The 18,884-nt window shown below is 23.7% G+C and overlaps 4 protein-coding genes across 6 annotated transcripts; 1 reads left to right on the top strand and 3 right to left on the bottom strand.

Moving 5' to 3' along the window:
• The first annotated feature begins 950 nt into the window (after positions 1-950).
• On the top strand, positions 951-6,331 carry LOC122850321 (carotenoid isomerooxygenase-like). Its single transcript, XM_044149481.1, has 8 exons — positions 951-1,318; positions 2,435-2,649; positions 2,710-2,856; positions 2,923-3,067; positions 3,162-3,518; positions 4,721-5,191; positions 5,253-5,351; positions 5,608-6,331. The coding sequence occupies exons 1-8, from the start codon at positions 1,184-1,186 to the stop codon at positions 5,797-5,799; spliced, it is 1,761 nt and encodes a 586-aa protein (XP_044005416.1). The 5' UTR covers positions 951-1,183; the 3' UTR covers positions 5,800-6,331.
• On the bottom strand, positions 6,280-17,899 carry LOC122850320 (chloride channel protein 2-like). 3 transcript variants are annotated; one of them, XM_044149479.1, is made up of 8 exons: positions 12,045-12,339; positions 11,872-11,956; positions 9,588-9,873; positions 8,808-9,515; positions 8,385-8,738; positions 8,086-8,316; positions 7,539-7,762; positions 6,280-7,477 (listed from the first exon to the last, which is right to left on the bottom strand). In XM_044149479.1, exons 1-8 carry the CDS (start codon positions 12,191-12,193, stop codon positions 6,521-6,523), a joined length of 2,994 nt encoding a protein of 997 aa, XP_044005414.1. In that variant the 5' UTR covers positions 12,194-12,339; the 3' UTR covers positions 6,280-6,520. The 3 variants fall into 3 exon arrangements, with proteins under 3 accessions (XP_044005414.1, XP_044005413.1, XP_044005415.1); XM_044149478.1 differs by having other exon boundaries at positions 8,385-9,515; positions 12,045-12,341; XM_044149480.1 differs by lacking the exons at positions 11,872-11,956; positions 12,045-12,339 and adding an exon at positions 16,623-17,899 and having other exon boundaries at positions 8,385-9,515.
• On the bottom strand, positions 12,492-15,881 carry LOC122850322 (uncharacterized oxidoreductase YjmC-like). The gene is made up of 2 exons (XM_044149482.1): positions 15,052-15,881; positions 12,492-14,850 (listed from the first exon to the last, which is right to left on the bottom strand). The coding sequence occupies exons 1-2, from the start codon at positions 15,367-15,369 to the stop codon at positions 14,011-14,013; spliced, it is 1,158 nt and encodes a 385-aa protein (XP_044005417.1). The 5' UTR covers positions 15,370-15,881; the 3' UTR covers positions 12,492-14,010.
• Positions 17,900-18,271: 372 nt separating the features above from the next.
• LOC122850727 (synaptobrevin-like) lies at positions 18,272-18,882 on the bottom strand (the record flags this gene model as incomplete). The annotated part of the gene is given in 4 exon segments (XM_044149856.1): positions 18,272-18,328; positions 18,612-18,806; positions 18,809-18,842; positions 18,844-18,882. Coding segments are annotated over 4 exon segments (315 nt in total), but the record flags the coding sequence as incomplete, so codon positions are not given.
• Positions 18,883-18,884: the final 2 nt, after the last annotated feature.

Below are 18,884 nucleotides of genomic sequence, written 5' to 3'. Positions count from 1 at the left end.
TTATTTTTCATGAGTGGGTGATGATAATAATGTTTACGTATTTTTAAATATTCATCAGAACATGTGGGAGCTTTTTTTTTTTCTATAGTAAATAGTAACATAATTATAGTGGATAAAAAATAATGACCATCAAACGAGGTCGATGCTCGATTTTACATATCTTGTTGAATAATAAATTATTAATATTGCTGTTTATTTATTATTCTGTTGATTTTTTATTTTGTTTGTCACGTGTAGATTTGTTTTATCACTTTTATTATTATTTTAATTTTTTTGTGCTAATGCACGTAATGAAAAACATGTGACTTTATAATCTCTTACTTGGCTGAATTTGCTGATATTTTTTTATAATCTTCTGGTCAAAGTGTGATACAACTATTTACAGTTTGTTGATAATGTGGGTATAATAATCAACTATTATCTGTCAATTTATGTATTTTTTAAAATATTGTAACATTGATCTACATTTTTTTTTTCACAAATAAATTATTATTAATTATTTCGTATCATAATAAATAAATTATATATTCATTTACTTTTTTTCTCACGTGGGTATTTATGAATTTCATATTCAAGAAATTTTTATATAAAATATTGTATTTTTCATTTTAATTTTTTATATTATTAAAAAATATTTTTATGGAAAAAGTTGTTGGGAATTTTGTAAACAAGTTTTTTCACCTTGAAAATTTGATGATTATTATCAACAAGAATTTTTAATTATTTTTTTAAAATATAAGCAATCATGTGTGTATATTTTTTGTTAATTAATTTTTTTTTTATTTTGTGGTAGGTCAATTTTAAATTGTGCTGATGGTAATGCAGAATAAAAATTTCGATTGATAATTTATTTTAAATATATTATCGACGAAATAAAAATACAGAAATATATATTTTTTTTTAATAATTATTATTGATTTTTAATGAAGCCGTGTATTTATTTTAATTTGTTGATCAACACGTGATTCAAAGTGAAAGGCCAAGTGTATCAATTGCCTTGAGTTCCAAATATATTTTGGCTGTGATCCAGAGTGCACTGCAATCTGTAACAAGTTGATATGTGTTGATATTATTTCTACAGTACAACACACATACTCATTACTCTGCAATTGAATTTATTTTTTTTCATTTTGACTATTTTAATGTACATTTAAATCTTCTGGTATTTTAAATATTATTGATCATGAAAATTGATCTATTTTGCTTGTACAAAAATATTAAATACATTAAAAATTGCAAATATTATGGAACTTTAATTAAACGACGTAATTTTTCTACTTGTCAGTGGAAATTTAACAACACAGTCAGCCATTTTTCGGTATAAATATTATATTATTATTTATATTAAATACATTATTTTTATTTATTTATTATTTTTTATTTTTCATAAAACAAGTAATTTTATTATTAATTCATGAATTCTTTATGATTTTTACAACTGGAATATTTGTCCTTGAAAATAACTCGTTAAAACTTCCGGCTTATTTATATTTATTTACATTTTTTTCTATTAAATATTCTCTATATTTCATTTTTTTTTTATTTAATTTATAATGATGCATTTTTTTAAATTTCATTTAATAAATTTTACGATGAATAATTTCCAGGAATAAGGACGTATTTTTTTTTTCATTTTATTTCCCTTTAAAACCGGTTTTTATTTTTTTATATTTAGTCTATTTTTGTTTCTTGGAATAAAGGGTGACCTATAAATTTTCTTGGAAATTTAAATGCCCGCATTCAAACGGGCATTTAAATTATTCAAAATACTCTGGTTATAAATTTTTTTTTTTATTTAAATTTGATTTTATTTTATTGTCAAACACTGTTTAAATATTATATCACCAATTTAATTTATAAAATATATTTATTTGTTATTTAATAGAATTAATAAAAATAAATTCTACAGATAATTTAATAATAAAATTAAAATTATTGTTTTTTTATATTTTTATATATGAATTAATTAGCAAAGAATTATTGTACACGTGATAAAATTATATTGATTATAAAAAAAATAAAATTATGCCACGTGATTTAGGGTGTATGGCTTCATATGTGCCATGTCAAATTAATAAAAAGATTAAAGCGTAGCCTTTAAAATGTCTAGCAATGTTGGCCTATGATACACTTGTTGACGCAACTTGTTTATGAAACGTTTGCAGAAAATAAAAAAAAAGCATAAAATATCTCTATTATAAAATCAAAATATGTATTTAAAAAATTGTTTAGTTAATTTTATTATAAATCTCAATCAATTTCCACGCAAACAATTCAAAAATATCGAATAAAAAATTAAAATCAATCAAGTAAAAGAGATAATTAAAAAAAAAATCTAAATTCAATGTCGAGTGAAAAGTTTCAAGTGATAAATCATTATCTAAATCAGAGATATAAAAAGCATGATATTAAAAATGAAAATAAATTATTACAGAATAAAAATAATGATGATTATTATTGGCCAAATACTGATAGTACAATTTGGATGAGATCATGTGAAAATGAAACAATTAAACCAATCAGTGGTAAAATAACTGGTAAAATTCCAAATTGGATAAAAGGAAGTTTATTAAGAAATGGTCCAGGTTGTCTTAAAGTTGGTGATTATACATTTGAACATTTATTTGATAGTTCAGCTCTATTACACAGGTAAAAATCATTTACCAGCTATTTTAATTTTCTATCTTAACTTAATTTTTTATTATTTAGATTTCATATTAATAATGGAAAAATAACATATCAAAATCGTTTTATACAAACAAATGTTTATAAAAAAAATAAACAAGCACAGAGAATTGTTTTAACTGAATTTGGTACAAGATCAGTACCTGATCCTTGTCAAACAATATTTAAACGGTAATATAATTTAAAAGTCAGGCTTTTGATTGAATAATTAATTTGTTTTTTTATTGATAAATTTAGTGTAAGTGCAATATTTGATCCAGAAGAAAATATGACTGATAATTCAATGATATCAATTTATCCATTTGGTGATGATTATTATACATTTAATGAGACACCATTTGCTCATAGAATATCACCAGAAACATTGGAGACTAAAGACAGGGTATAATATTAATTTAAATCAACTAAAAATAATACAAATTATTTAAAGAGTTATTTGTTTAATTAAATAATTAATTTGTTGTTTTATTTGATAGGTTTATTTGACTGATCATGTTAATATTGTTAATCATACGTCTCATCCTCATGTTATGCCTGATGGTGGTGTATATAATATTGGCATGGGTTACAATAAATCTGGACCAGTTTATACTATTGTACATTTTCCAAATATTGATAATAATAGTAAAACAATGTTTGATAATGCTAAAATAATATCAAAAATACCAGCAAGGTGGAAATTAAATCCGGCGTACATGCACACGTTTGGTATAACTGATAATTTTTTTATTATTATTGAACAACCATTGGCTATTTCGTTGATCAATATGCTTGGTGCACAATTGAAAAATAAACCACTTGCAACTTGTTTGAAATGGCATGATGATGAAAATGTATGTAGATTAATTTTTTAATTATTATTTATTATTTTTAGTGGTTATTGTTTTTAAAATAATATGAAAATACTCGATTTTTTCCTTGGCTTGTAGATCAAATTTGGGATTTTTTGCTGTAGGTCGTATTTGATAAAAAAAATATTTCTAAATGGAAATTTCATGAAATTATGTTTCTATAATTTAAACAATATTCAAATCTAATTATCCTGAGAGTTTTAGAATTTTATTTGAATTATTTTTATTTTTTATTCAATTTTATGTCTCCCATTACTTTCAAGACAAAATTCGTAATTTTTCGCTGCAACTCATTTTCGATAAAAAAAATATTTTTAAATGGAATTTTCATGAAATTATGCTTGTATTATTTAAACAATACTCAAATCTAATTATCCTGAAAGTTTTAGAATTCAATTTCAATTATTTCAATTTTTTTTTTAATTTTATATCTCCCATTAATTTCAATATTAAATTTGGGATTTTTCGCTGTAGGTCGTATTTGATAAAAAAAATATTTTTAAATGGAATTTTCATGAAATTATGCTTTTATTATTAAACAATACTCAAATCTAATTATCCTGAGAGTTTTAGAATTTTATTTGAATTATTTTTATTTTTTTTTTAATTTTATGTCTCCCATTACGTTCAAGACAAAATTTGTAATTTTTCGCTGCAACTCATTTTCGATATAAAAAAATATTTTTTAATAGAATTTTCATAAAATTATCCTTCTATTATTTAAATAATACTCAAATCTAATTATCCTGAAAGTTTTAGAATTTTATTTGAATTATTTTTATTTTTTTTTTAATTTTATATCTCTCATTACTTGCAGAAAAAATTTGGGATTTTTTGCTGTAGGTCGTATGTGATAAAAAAAAATATTTCTAAATGAAATTTTCATGAAATTATGCTTTTATTATTTAAACAATACTTAAATCTAATTATCCTAAAAATTTTAGAATTTAATTTCAATTATTTTAATTTTTTTTTTAATTTTATATCTTCCATTACGTTCAAGACAAAATTCGTAATTTTTCGCTGCAACTCATTTTCGATAAAAAAAATATTTCTAAATGGAAATTTCATGAAATTATGCTTCTATAATTCAATAAATAAATGTGGTTTTTCGAGTACAAAAAAAGCAAAAATTTATATATTTTATTAAATAATTAATAATTATTAATTTTATTTTTTTCCAGACACTTTTTCATATAATTTCTCGTAAAAATGGAAAAATTGTTAAGACATTTACAGCTGAGGCATTTTTTTTTTTCCACATTATAAACCAATATGAATCTAAAAACAGTGATAAAATAACAATAGACATTTGTTGTTATCGTGATGCAAATATGCTTGATTGTATGTACGTTGATGCAATGAAAAATATGCATAAAAATCCAAATTATGCACAGCTATTTCGAGGAAGACCATTGAGATTTATATTACCAATGAATAATAAATTTACAACTGATAAAGAAATAAATACAGATAATGTATTTAAAAAAAAATCAAGTGCACATAAACTTGATAATGGTAGTGTATTTATCAAGCCAGAATTATTATGTAATTTAGGATGTGAAACACCAAGATATAATCAAACCTATTTGGGCAAAAAATATAGATATTTTTATGCAATTTCAACAGATGTTGATGTTGAAAATCCAGGAGCAGTTAGTATATTTATAAATAAATACCTAATTAATTAATAATAATATAAATTTTTTTTTTTAGGTAATTAAAGTTGATACTAAAACTAAAAAACGTAAAATATTTTATGAAAAAAATTTATATCCAAGTGAGCCAATATTTGTACCAAGACCTGATGCCAAGGTATATCTTATCTTTAAAAAAAAAAAAGCATAATTGTTTATAATACTGATATAAAACATGAGATTAAAATATAATTTAAGTTTTTTTATATAAATTAAATTAAAAAAGATAATAGCACTTGTATTGAGATCACCAGCACACAATTATTTAATCTCTTTTTTTTTATTTTTCAATTAAAGATAAATGATAAATCTCTTCATGATATTATCAAGCTTTAAAATTTAATCTATATTAATGATAATAATTTACAAAACAGGATGAAGATGATGGTGTTATATTATGTGCTGGTGTATTTGGTCAGGAACAAGAGACTGATGTTTGTTTGTTGATACTTGATGCTAAAAATCTTGATGAAGTTGGACGATCAACATTCTCAACACCAGGACCAATTCCAAAGTGTCTTCATGGTTGGTTTGCCCCAGATAAAATTTCCACTGATACCAAATAATTAAACAACACAACAATAATCATAATTTAAATTTTCTACTTGTTTTTAATAAGTTATTTTTTGTCTTTTTGGTATTTATGATACAATTTATTTACAAATGACATTATTGGGATAATTAAATTTATAAAAATGAGTCAATGTCATTGCCAATGACACTCAGTCAATAATCAAATTAAATAAAACCATTTAAAAAAAAAAAAAAACAATCTATCTTGCATACATGGATGGAATGTTATAATATTTTTTAAGGAAGACTCATTTTTAATAATAATAAAACAAAAATTATTTGTGACATAATTTGAAAATACTTAAATAAAAGATTTTTAAAATTATGATAATTAAAATTTTTTAAATTCATCGCTAATTGACAACAACAGTATCAAATTTTGGCATATTTTTTTTTTTGTCACAATCACAATTGAAATATAGACACATGCTCCAGAGATGTAAATTATTTTCCTTTTACAATAATAAAATAATTGTAGCTTAAAAATTTAAATAAAGACAAAAAAAAATATATATATAAATTAAATTAACGGCCAGCCGTTAATGATTATTTTTGAAAAATAAAATAAGCATACATCTTCTGGTGGTATTTGCACATCAGGTCACGTCATCATAGACGTGACTATCACAATTTGAAAAGAAAAAAAAAAAAAATAATGTATATTAATTAATTAAACAACAAAAAAAAAAAGAAAAAAAATATGATAAATAGTTGTTAGACAGTTTCAGCCTTGGTATTATTATCATGATTATCATCATCATCATCATCGTCATCATCACCACCAGCTTGATCAATTGAATTAATTTTTTGTAGAGCAATTTTAGCTTCATAATCACCAGCTTCATTTTTAACAATATTTGCAACAGAATTATTTGAAAATGCATCATTATGAATTGGTAATATACCAGAATTAGCATCTTCAATTGATTTTCTAAGTTCTTTAAGTGCAACAACACCAACTAAACGTCCAATTGCTGTAACATATGCATGATTAACACCAACCATACTAAATAAACTATGTACTTTTAATAATGATGTTCTTTCAACAAGTTGAAATGGTGCTGGATCAATATGACATCTTGAAAAATCAACTTCTTTAGACATTTCACTTTCTTCCCAATGTTTTTGATCTTCAGCAGACATATCAATAACTCTTTCACGTGGTAATTGTACTTTTTTTGATGTTGCTGGACTTGGTGTCATTAACATTGGTTGTATTATTTGTGATGATGATGTTATATTATTACAATTATTATCATTAATTGATGTACCAACTTCTGGATCTGGATCAACATCTTGTAGTGTTGCTGATTTACGAAATATTGCTTCAAATGCTAAACGTATTCTACTCTCAGCACCAGTAACTGTTGTATATGGTGTTACTGCTGGACTTGATAATGGACTAAAACCTTTTAATGTAAATGAATTTGTCTTTTTTAATATTGATTTTTTTGGCTGTGAACCAAATATTGGTGAGTGGTATGTATGATGATCACCATTTTGTGATATTGATGATAAATCATTAACACTTTGTCGTTGCATTTTTAGTATATCTGGTGCTGGTATTACTTCAAATCTTGATGGACGTCTTGAACGTTCTTGTTCAAGTAGAGCACGTTCCATTTCTTCACGTGCACGTTCTTCAGCTTCTTTTTGTAGTTTTTGTGCAACCTTTTACAAAATATATTTTAATTTATTTATATTAATTTATTGTTTTTTTTTTAATTATTACCTGTAATCTTCGTTCACGACCAATATGTTTTTCAATTAATTTGATCAACTCCAAACGTTGTATTGAACCAAGAAGAATCATAGAGTCGGGATTATCAACTAATGGAAAACCACGAAGTTTTCTATTTTCTTTTAATATGTCTTTCAATTTTTGATATGATATTCCATGCCAAATATATCTGACATCACGTACCATAAAATCTTCCACATAAATATTGTACATTCCTTCAAAGAAAAACAGCACCATCAGTATCATGTTCATTACAATTTTATTATTACAAATCTTACCCTTTTTTTATCCAATAATAATTTGTTAGCATGTTTTTTTTTTTTTTTAAATAAAAATGATGTTATAGTTTTGTATGAAAATGTGCATAGATTTCCTGGTAGAAATATTTCTCCAACTTTTTCCAAATTTCTCCGCCTTTTTTTCAACTTTCTCCACCTTTTTACGAAAATGACCCATGGTTGGAGAAAAGTTGGAAGAAAAATTGGAGAAATATATTTCTACCAGGTTTTATATTGAAAAAATTTTTTGATAAACTTACCAGAACTTGATGGTAAAAGATCAGGAAGATATGGTAATTTTTTGATGAGAATAATACTATCATATATACTTGGTTGTAGGAGAGCTGCAATGGCATTGCTAATTAAAACAGCAATCATAATTGGTACAATATGTGTTATTTGTCCAGTCATTTCGAATATAATAACACTGACTGATATTGTATGTGTTACACCAGCTGAAAATGCAGCAGCTCCAACAGTTGCATATCCACCTTAAATAAACAAACAAATTAATCAATTAAATAAATCATCAATTGAATCATTAAATTCATCAACTTGCCAGGTGTAATTGGTGTTATAACACCACCATATCTAACACCATTTGGAAATGATAATGCCATTGATTCACCAACAGCTCTACCAAGTGCAGCACCAATTTTAAATACTGGTATAAATATACCAGATGGTACTGGAACAGTTGAGCTTATTATTGAAAATATAAATGTAAATAATACATAACCAAATAAACCAATAAATACATCATTATATGGTGTTGACCAATGTTTAACAATATTAATTTCTTCAGCATTAAGATGTTCTTTTGTCCATGTAAAATTTGTAAATAAACCATAAACTTGATCATGTGTATTTAATTCACCAGCCATAAATTGTCCAAGTCCCATTGGAAATGATACTGATGCAACAATTAATGATACAATACCAGGATATAAAAATCTATTTTTTTGTAAAAATGCATTCATACTTTTATTTTTTCTCATAAATATAACATATTGACGATGTAACCATACATAAAATGCACCACCAAGACCACTACCAACACCAATTAGAGCAAATACAAATAGCTCTTGTGGATCAAATGGAAAATCCATTGTAAAATTTGTAGCAAACATTGCTGTTATTGTTTCTTCACGTTGAAACCATATTGCTAATAAACGAAACATTGTTGCACCACATACTGCTGTAAAAAAACCACGCCAATAATTTCTAACAGCAAAATAAACAGTTGTAACTTCAATACTAAATAATACACCACCAATTGGTGCTGCAAAACATGATGCAACACCAACAGCAGCAGCAGCAGCTAACATTTCACAATTACGTGATTCATTTTCATATATTCCTTGAAATGATGTTACAAGTTTTGATAATAATGTTGCAACAATACTTGCAATATGTACAAATGGACCTTCTTTACCAAGTGGTAAACCAGATCCTAATGTTGCTGTTAAACCAATTATTTTAGCAACAAGTGTACGAAATGTTAAATATTCTTTTAATGCAACACCACGTAATATTGTTTTCATTTCTGGTATACCAGAACCAATACTTTGTGGTGCAACAATATGAACAAAACCAGCACTAAATAATATTAAAATAACTGGTAATGATACCCATGCTAAATATTGCAAAGCTGGATGTGATGTCAAGTCTTGATACAGCCATATACGTGCTGAAAAATAATATATTTTAAATATCACATTTTCATTGATAAATATTAGCAAGTAATTCATTTATATTTTACCATTATTACACATTGAAATTCCACGATCCATAGCGTAACTTAAAAGTGCCATAATAACACCAAGTAATGCTAAAAAAACCCAATCTTCACCGAGTCTTGCACCAGTATGTTTCCATGTAAAAGCAACAAGACCAACAATTTTTCTACATAATGGTCCTCTACGTGATTTTCTCAACTCTTCAGCTCGTAATTTATCAAGTTTTCTTCGTGTTTTTTCACTTGAACGTAATCTACGTGCTTCTTCTTTAGCAAATTCACCAAGGTCTTTTGTATAACGACCATACATCTGGCAAAAAATAAATACATTAAAATAATATTTTCTTTAAATTATTTTTAATAACAAAAAATATATATATCAAAGAGAAAATTTTAATAATCATCATCAAAGCAAACTCACTAAATTTTTAGTTTATTTTTAAAACTAAAAAAAAAATTATTCTTTATTTCTTTTTTTGAGAAATACATGCAAAAGGGTTAAAAAAAATTTTTCTTTTTTAAATATTTCACTTACAAGATATTCATCATTACAGACGAAATAATTTCTATTCAACAAGGTAGCTGGCATATGAATCAATTCGAAATAAAAATAAAATATAATATTATTAATTTAGCATTTGTAATGAGCTTATATTTTTTAATCGAAACACTTAATTTATTGTAACAATATTTATCAAGCATTTTATTTATGAAAAAAAATACTTTTTTTGTTTTTATAATGAACAATCACAAGTGAGCATTGTCAAACAACTGATGATTATTTAGTTTTTATTTGTAAACCACTTTATAAATTTTATTGTAAAATTTTGGCAAAGACACGTATAATATTAAATTATTATTTTTAGATACAAGCTATTCAATTTTTTTAAATATATTTATTTCAATTGTAATATTTTTTTTTATTATTTTTCATAATAATTTGATGACAATTTTAAGCTATAAATCACATAAATTAACACTAAATTTATTATCGTAATAAAAACATTAATAAATATATTTTTTAAATGATTAAAAATTATTTTTTGAATGATCGCGACAATTGATGGCTAATTAATTGAAGCCATCAATACATTGTGATGAACAACAACAATTGACTGTGTTACGATAAAAAAAAAAAAATGTAAATTAGATTTGTTGGCTTTTTGGCAACGAATCAGTCCTTGTTATCTGCGTATTGCTAGTCTAGCCAACCGAAAATATAAATAGGTTCATTTATAAATTATATTTTCATTTAATTAATATTCAATTTATCATTAATCTTTTTAAAAATCATTATAAAGAAATTCATGATACAATTAAATTTTAAATACTCAAAATTAATTGTATTTTTTTTCTATTGTTTTAATAAATTTTTATTCATTAATTATGACAAATTAAATTAAATAACGAATGGTGGTCATTGCCATTTGCCAGTGAATTTAAACATCGGGGAATTGACGTCAATAATGACCACGTCCCACTGGGCAATAAGCCTCTAATCCAATTTATTTAAAAAAACCATAATTAACTATTTTAAATTCCACCTGAAAATGCTTATTACATACAACAAAAAAAAATAACAATAATTTCTTATATAATTTAAATTACCAGTAAGTAATTTATTTTTTTGTTTAATTTTTTTTTTTATTTAGATTTCTAAAATATTTCAAACGAGATGATTTTTCTTGTAAATTTATTCGTCATTTACATGAAACAATGGTCTATTATTTATTCTAATTAATACAACAATTATTTTCTATCAGACAAAATAATAATAGAAAAAAATTAAAATGAATAATAAAAAAATTTGAATTAGTTTCTGCTTTGAAAAATAAATATATATATTTGATTTTTTTTTTTTGTTTTAAATGACAATTGTTTGATGCATCAGTGTATAATATTTTCAAGGTCATCATAAAGCCATTCACTTGTATTATCCGGTGGATAAGCTTGTCGTGTTATAGTCAAGGTCTCCAAACCCACGCGCTTCTATGATCTCTTTTTTTTTTTTTTCAAATAGATTTATTTAATTTTTTTTTCATTATAATTACCGGGATTTTTCTATCAATTATTATACATTATTAAAATAAAAAAACAAGTTATTTGTTTTTTTTTTTTCGTGATTAAATCATGCAGTATTATAAAATAAAAATAACAGCGAAAAATAATTTTTGGCATTATGACAAATAGTATAATAAACTTAGACATATTATATATAATTTTTGTCTGGCATTGTTGTATTTTGTAATGTTATTTATTTTTAAAAAAAAATAAGCATTCATGCAATTTCGAATCGTTATTTTCTTACGATTGTATTTATGTAGTCAAAAGGATCAAATTCCGGTTGCTCATCATCCCTTGGTGGTGGACAAGGATAAAAAACTTGCGAAGGTCTAATTAATTTTTAAAAAATTAAAAAAAATTATTTAATTATTTTTAAAATAACTTTTTGGATTTATTGGTTTTTTTATTTTTCTATACCTTCGTTGACGATTTCCAGATTTTTTTTTAAAACTAGACATTAGTTTTGTAAAATCTTCCCATTCTTTATCAACATCCTCTTCACTACCTTCTGGATAATTTTGAAGATAATGATGATGTTCTTTTTTTCCTACTTGATTACCTGACATTTTTTAATATGAAATTTATTTGTATTTTTAATCACAAATCGTAAAAAACTTGCTAAATATATTTAATCAAAATTTCGAGTAGTAATTTAAATAACACAATATTGTTGAATGGTATGTCATAAGTGAATCACACAATACTGAGCCCGTGCTACTAAAGTCAACTTGAATTTATAAATTATCAAGTGACATCGTTGTTACTCCATAACAAGTTAAACATCAAGTAGCGACAATATTTAATTCATAAATTGACAATATTTAACTGCATAATAATAAATATTTCGATAAAACATTTCATCAATTTTTTTCATCTCCATATCATAATTTAATAAAAAAATAAAAAACAAACATTATTTCGATTTGAAAAAAAATATTTACTTCCTGATAAATTAATTCTATAATGATTATTGTCAATTAAATATTTATTTATATTTTAATAATATATATTTATTATTAAGTATGATGGATATTTTATATTATTTAATTTGTTAAAATAAATATTTATTTAGTTGATTAATGTGTAGGTTTCATTGAGACAGTAATGTTTGTGATATAATGGGTTACTTCCTTTTGGAGACAGTGTAGTTTGTATAATATAAAATGAACAAAAAACATCAGTCACATACAGAATAGGAAGCTCACTTCAAAGTCACGAGTTTAGTTATCAAGTTATCATATTGGTCAAAATGACCTCCTCGACCACTTGACACGTCTCTTCTTTTTTTATTTTATTTTCACACATGAATTATTTATTTGTCTTTATCTTAAATATATTGCTACTTGTTTTTTCCATCACCTACCTCATCAACATCATCATCATCATCGACATGGTCATCATGATGTTCATTAAAATTTAAACAAATCATTTTACAACTTGCTGGTAATATCAGCTCGTAATTAAAATTTCTACTGAGCTTTAAATAATTTTTCGTTTCGATTTTATCTTGGTAGAAATTTTTTAATTTATATTTTTTAATATTTTTCAAAAGATTTGCCGCTTAGAATATTTTACCGACTAGAATAAATAAATAAATCATGGTGCAGTAAATATAACGTAAATTAAATTCAAAAATATCAATATTTGTTTTAATTTATAATAGCATTATTCAATAAAATATATAAAAATTAATTTAAATTATATTTAATTTTTCCTTTAAATAAATCGAGTTCTCTGACCCCCATTGATACAAATTATATACATAAATTAAATTTAAACCCATCAAAGAGTAAATTTTATTTTACAAATAAAATAAAATAAAATAAAATAAAATTTTACTGCTTGATAAAATATATAAATAAATAATATAATAATTTTTATTTATTATTTATTTATCTAGCTGCAAATTAAAATTATAAAAATAAATTTAAAAAAGAAGAGGGAAAGTTCCGAAGGCTAAATGATGATAACTCTTTGACCAGTTTGTTTGTCATGTATTTGCAAGGCTAAATGTCATCCACCCTCTATCACCCACTTGTTTACCATTACATTATCAATGACCAAACAAAAAAAAATGAAATCCTTAAAATTATTATTTAAATATTTCTCTTTGAGATTAAAAAATAATAAGATCATAAATGAAAAAAGATAAAATCAAGGCTAACAAAATACATTGCGTAAAATTTATTGCTGCATTTTTAATTACCACAAAATCATCATCATCATCAATAAAAAATAATCATTGACGTGTTAAAATCTATCAATCATATCAAGCTAATCAATTGGAAAATATATTTTTAATTGATCAATAATTTATTGTTCATTCAATTGTTAAATTACAAAAAAAAAAAAAAAAAACAAATTAGATAGTAAAATAATAAATTTAAATTTGATTCAATTGAAGTTTCATGACACCAAGTGTCTCAGCCAATTCATTACAAGCTTTAATTTGATTTTCATGATATGTAATACCTCCAACTTGATCAACATGTTTAATTGATGCGTTTTCTGGATCACCAGCAACCATAACACGTTCATTTGAATTTGTTGGCATACCTCGAAGTTGATCTAGAAGTTTATTCATTCTATCATGTGAACCTGGACAAAATACATTTGGATTTATTGCAATAAAACAATGACCAAGATCAGCAATACCATCTGAAGTTTTCCAATTACGTATATTTGGTCCAAATTTACTACCACTAATTATACCACATAAAATTTCAACCATAACCGCAAGACCATAACCTTTGTAACCAGAATTATTTTCAATACCACCAAGTGGTAATAATCTAGCACTTTCTAATGCTTCATTTGCATCATTTGTCATGTTACCAATTTTATCAAATGCCCAACCATCTGGTATTTTTTCATTCTTTCTTGATGCTATTTCAATTTTTCCTAATGCAACAGCTGTTGTTGCCATGTCCAATACAAATTCATCATTATTACTTTTCATTGCAATTGATAATGGATTTGTACCAAGTGCTGATTCACAACTTCTTGTTGGTACTTGAAGTGGGCTTGTGTTTGTACAGCTAAAACCAATTAGACCCTCATTTGCTGCCATTAATGTGTAATAACCACATATACCATAATGATTTGATCCACGTGTTGATACCATTCCAATGCCAAATTTTTTAGCTTTATCAATTGCCAATTCCATTGAGTATTTACCAATAACTTGACCTAAACCATTTTGTCCATCAACCAATGCAATTGCCTGTTTAATTAAAAAACATTATCATCATTTTTTAATCAAGTTTATTATTTTTAATTTATGATTCTTATCAGTACAAATATTTTTTTCTAAAATGATAATTACATCAAGGTTTTTTTTCTTTTTTTTTTTGTTTACTGATGATAAATTTAATTATCATGCAATTGTTTAAAATAAAATAAATATTAATAAATTATACAAGACCTGATAGTCATTGATGATTTGCGGTCTAGCAATTGGATCCGTTAATTTTTTTTGTATATCTGTAACATACATTGGTACTCTATTCATTCCATGACTAAAATGTCCACGATAATCAGCAGTCATTAAATGATCAGCAACAATTATTGAATCATCATTATTTGCACCAGCTTTTATCATACAATCTTTGATAAATCTAACAACTTCTTCTTTTTTAACAATCATAGATTTAGCAACAAAATTTGTTGACATATTTAAAATATTTGATCTTGCTCCACTTGTTGCAAGTAAAATACTGTTTTTATTTTTAATTAAAAACATATTTGATGTATAAAATTTTTTATCTGATAAATTTATAAACAATAATATATTTTTTTATTTGATTAATTTTATCTATTTATTTATAAATTAATTAATGATAAAATTTATAATCAATAAATTATGTAACACAAGTTTTTAAACTTTTATAAAAATATATTTTATAATTATATAGAAAATTAAAAACACAAAATAATTAGCACACAATTTTTTTGTGTTGTTGTGTGTGTGTGACACTATTTTTTCTATTTTGATTATAATAGAAAAATTTTGTGTAAATGTAGAAAAAGTCTATCGTAATTTGTTGGAGCCACTTGTTCGAGTCAAAGCAAGTCAAAGTTTGATCCGCTTTGACTGGCCTCTTTTTTTACATTACAATTTGAAATTATCATTGAAAAACACACGAGGCAACACTGTGTGCTACACATTAAATAACCGCGAATTTTAAATAATTGTTATTGTTGTTTAATTAATTAAACAATCAATCGAAATATATTTTCTATCGAAAAAATAGCCCAAGAATTTTATTACTATTTTAAAAAAAAATTATTTACATAAATTTTCATTGGAAAATAATAAAAATAATTAATAAATTATATTATATTATAGAAAATAGTATTATAAATTGTTATTATTTATTTATATTTTTATTTAATTATGAGTGATAGTTGAAAAGACAGATTTAATAAAATCACAATGTGTAAATTGTTTTGAAATACACACGTATTGCTAACACATGATAAAAAAAAAATGACGTCATTTTAAAAGTGCATATATAAAATAAAAAAAATGAGTAGATATAAGTGTTATATATTTTTTTATATGTATAATCAATTTGTATACTTGTAATATTTATTTTAAAAATTTATATTAACAAGATAAACTTGTAAATTTTTTTTTTTTTTCAAATAATTGTCTTTAAATTTTATTTTCAAGTCGAGACACTTTGATAAGAACCAAAGTAAATCATGAATAAATTTTTGCATTTTATTTTTTTTTATGATTAATCAACACCTGTTGATTTCAGCTTGATAATTATGCATATGTTGATATGTAAAATTGTGCAATGATTTTTTTTAAGAAAAAAAAAACTTGATTTTAATTTTCAAGTCACGAGTTTTATTGAATATTTTTTTTTATATAATTAAAATTGGTATTGTTAAATTAGTATTTTAGTTAATATTTTTAGTAATTTAATTTTTCTTTTTATTGATTTTGCTTTGATGATAATTAATTATTATTTTATTGATACTTACCAGTGTGTTTTGATAGCCTAATCCATAAGCTTGTGGATCATCAAGCGAAAGTTCTTTACCTTCCATTTTTGATAACTTCATTTTTAAATATTATATTTTAGTTTTAAAAAAATATAACTGTAACTGTTTTAAATATATTTTTTTAAATATTCATAATTTATTTATAAACAGGAAAATTATTATATTTGTGACACCAATTTCACATTCACGAAACAGTCATCTGACTGAATTACAAAATTCTTATCGGGTTCTTGTGCCAACTTTTTTTTTTTTATTTATTTATTATTATTTTTTTTACCGGTTTTTTTTTTTTTTTCTCTTATCCAAACCTTGAATGAGTTTTTCGTGATGATTTACAATCCATCAAATTATTCACTTTAATTTAAAAATACATATCAACAATCATCGCTTTTTTTTTCTCAACAAAAAATTTAAAAAAAAAAAAAAAACTTGATTTTAATTTCAATGTTAAATAAAAATAATAATACACCTCTTATTTAGTTGAAAAATATTTTTTTTTTACTTAATTTAAATATTAGTTTATAAAATAATTAATTATTTTATCATAAAATAATAATAAAGTGTAGAAAAAAAAAAAAAAATGTTATCTGAACTTTGTACCGATTGCTTATTTTCCTTGAATGTTTTTTTTTTGTAATTTTTTCTTGTAAAACAATTATAAATATTGAATTTTAAAAATTGCAAATTTTATCTATATTTATTGATGATATATAAAATTAATTTTAATTGGTTTATTAAGTTATTCCGAAGACGCACAGAGGCGTCGAGACGCGTGACGACGTCTGTTCGACGAGACGGTCGTGACTCGACTGTTCGATGAATGTATAAACTACACTCTGTGATTTGTTCATTTACAATAATATCATAAATATAAGCAAACAAAATATACAACATTTGCAAACAACCATCAAATTTCACACTTGATAATTCATATATATTTTTTTTTTCTTTTTCTTTAAACATCTACTGAGAATAAATTCATGATGTGCAATAATTACAAGCATCTAGCTGCTGAGATTTTCCTCATTGAGGGAGAACAATCAATACTGATAATGACAATTTTAATACAAAGAAATAATTTATCATTATTTTGTTGTTATTATTTTCAAGATTAAATTGTTACTCAATTGTTTTCTTTTCACTTGTTGCAATTAATCTATCACGTTTAAATATCAACTAGACAAATAATTTAAATATTTTCTTTATTTATTAAAATAACTATACGTATTTACATGCAGATTTTTATAAATTAAGCAGCCCATTTTATTCCCCGAAAAAAAAAAAAAAAACACTTTTAATTAATTTATAAAATTATTATTATTATTATTTAAAAATACAATAAATTTTTGTATTTTTGGGATATAAATTGTGCATATATTTTAATATTATCTATTTTTTAAATAAATAAATTAATATTTTTGATCCTTTTTCAACCTTTAAGTTATAAAAAAATTTATTTTGTTCTTTAAAAAAAACTGTATTTAAAAATTGCGAATTGATCTGATTTTTTTGGAAGAAATTATAATAGTATTGGTGTGATGTTAATTACAGTTTTTTTATTTTTTTATTTTACCCAAGATGATGGTACACGTTTTAATGTGAAATCCTGGGATCCATCAAATTATTGGCTGTAGAAAATTACTTGTTTCCAGATGATTCTGAACTGCTGCCACCCCAGATTGAAGCTGTTGAAATTAAAATTAGATAAATAAATGAAAATTGAATAATGTTTAAATTGTTGAACAAACTGAACAATCATTTTTTTATGTTAACAAATTATTAAAATATAATTGGATATTTTAGAAAAATAATTATCAAGAAAAGAAATTTTTCCAGTCGATAAAATTTGCTTGAAAAAAATAAATAAAAATGTTATATAAAGTTGAAAAAATAATAATAATAAATAATTGACAAGTTGTGCAACAATTTGTTTGTCCTTAAAATATGATAATTAAATATCAAACTTACAGATAAGTATGATGAGTATGATTAAACCAATGATGCCCATGATAATCATCATTTTAAGATTTTTCCACCACATTTTTCTCTTTAATTTACCAGCTTGTTGTTCAAATTGTGCAGCACCTTGTTGAAGTGCATCAGCACGATTATCTAGTTCTGATAATTTTTGATCTCTTTCAAGTACTTTTTCAACATTAACTTCATAATACCAACAACTTCATCAACTTGTGCTTGTGTTTTGTTGTAATTTTTTAGTTGATACTGCTTGTTGTGGTGTCC

Source organism: Aphidius gifuensis, linkage group LG2, assembly GCF_014905175.1.
Source record: "Aphidius gifuensis isolate YNYX2018 linkage group LG2, ASM1490517v1, whole genome shotgun sequence".
NCBI lineage: Eukaryota > Metazoa > Arthropoda > Insecta > Hymenoptera > Braconidae > Aphidius > Aphidius gifuensis.
This window is presented reverse-complemented; position numbering and strand designations above follow the sequence as displayed.

Bases quoted from the DNA above. Each gene is read 5' to 3' on its own strand.
- LOC122850321 (XM_044149481.1), top strand. From the start codon at position 1,184: ATGAAAATTGATCTATTTTGCTTGTACAAAAATATTAAATACATTAAA. The intron at 2,650-2,709 runs GTAAAAATCATT...TTTATTATTTAG, and splicing joins AGTTCAGCTCTATTACACAG to ATTTCATATTAATAATGGAA. The intron at 3,068-3,161 runs GTATAATATTAA...TTTATTTGATAG, and splicing joins CATTGGAGACTAAAGACAGG to GTTTATTTGACTGATCATGT.
- LOC122850320 (XM_044149478.1), bottom strand. From the start codon at position 12,193: ATGTCAGGTAATCAAGTAGGAAAAAAAGAACATCATCATTATCTTCAA. The intron at 9,516-9,587 runs GTAAAATATAAA...ATTATTTTTCAG, and splicing joins AATTTCAATGTGTAATAATG to CACGTATATGGCTGTATCAA. The intron at 7,763-8,085 runs GTAAGTTTATCA...TTTTCTTTGAAG, and splicing joins TCTTTTACCATCAAGTTCTG to GAATGTACAATATTTATGTG.
- LOC122850322 (XM_044149482.1), bottom strand. From the start codon at position 15,369: ATGTTTTTAATTAAAAATAAAAACAGTATTTTACTTGCAACAAGTGGA. The intron at 14,851-15,051 runs GTCTTGTATAAT...TTAATTAAACAG, and splicing joins AAATCATCAATGACTATCAG to GCAATTGCATTGGTTGATGG.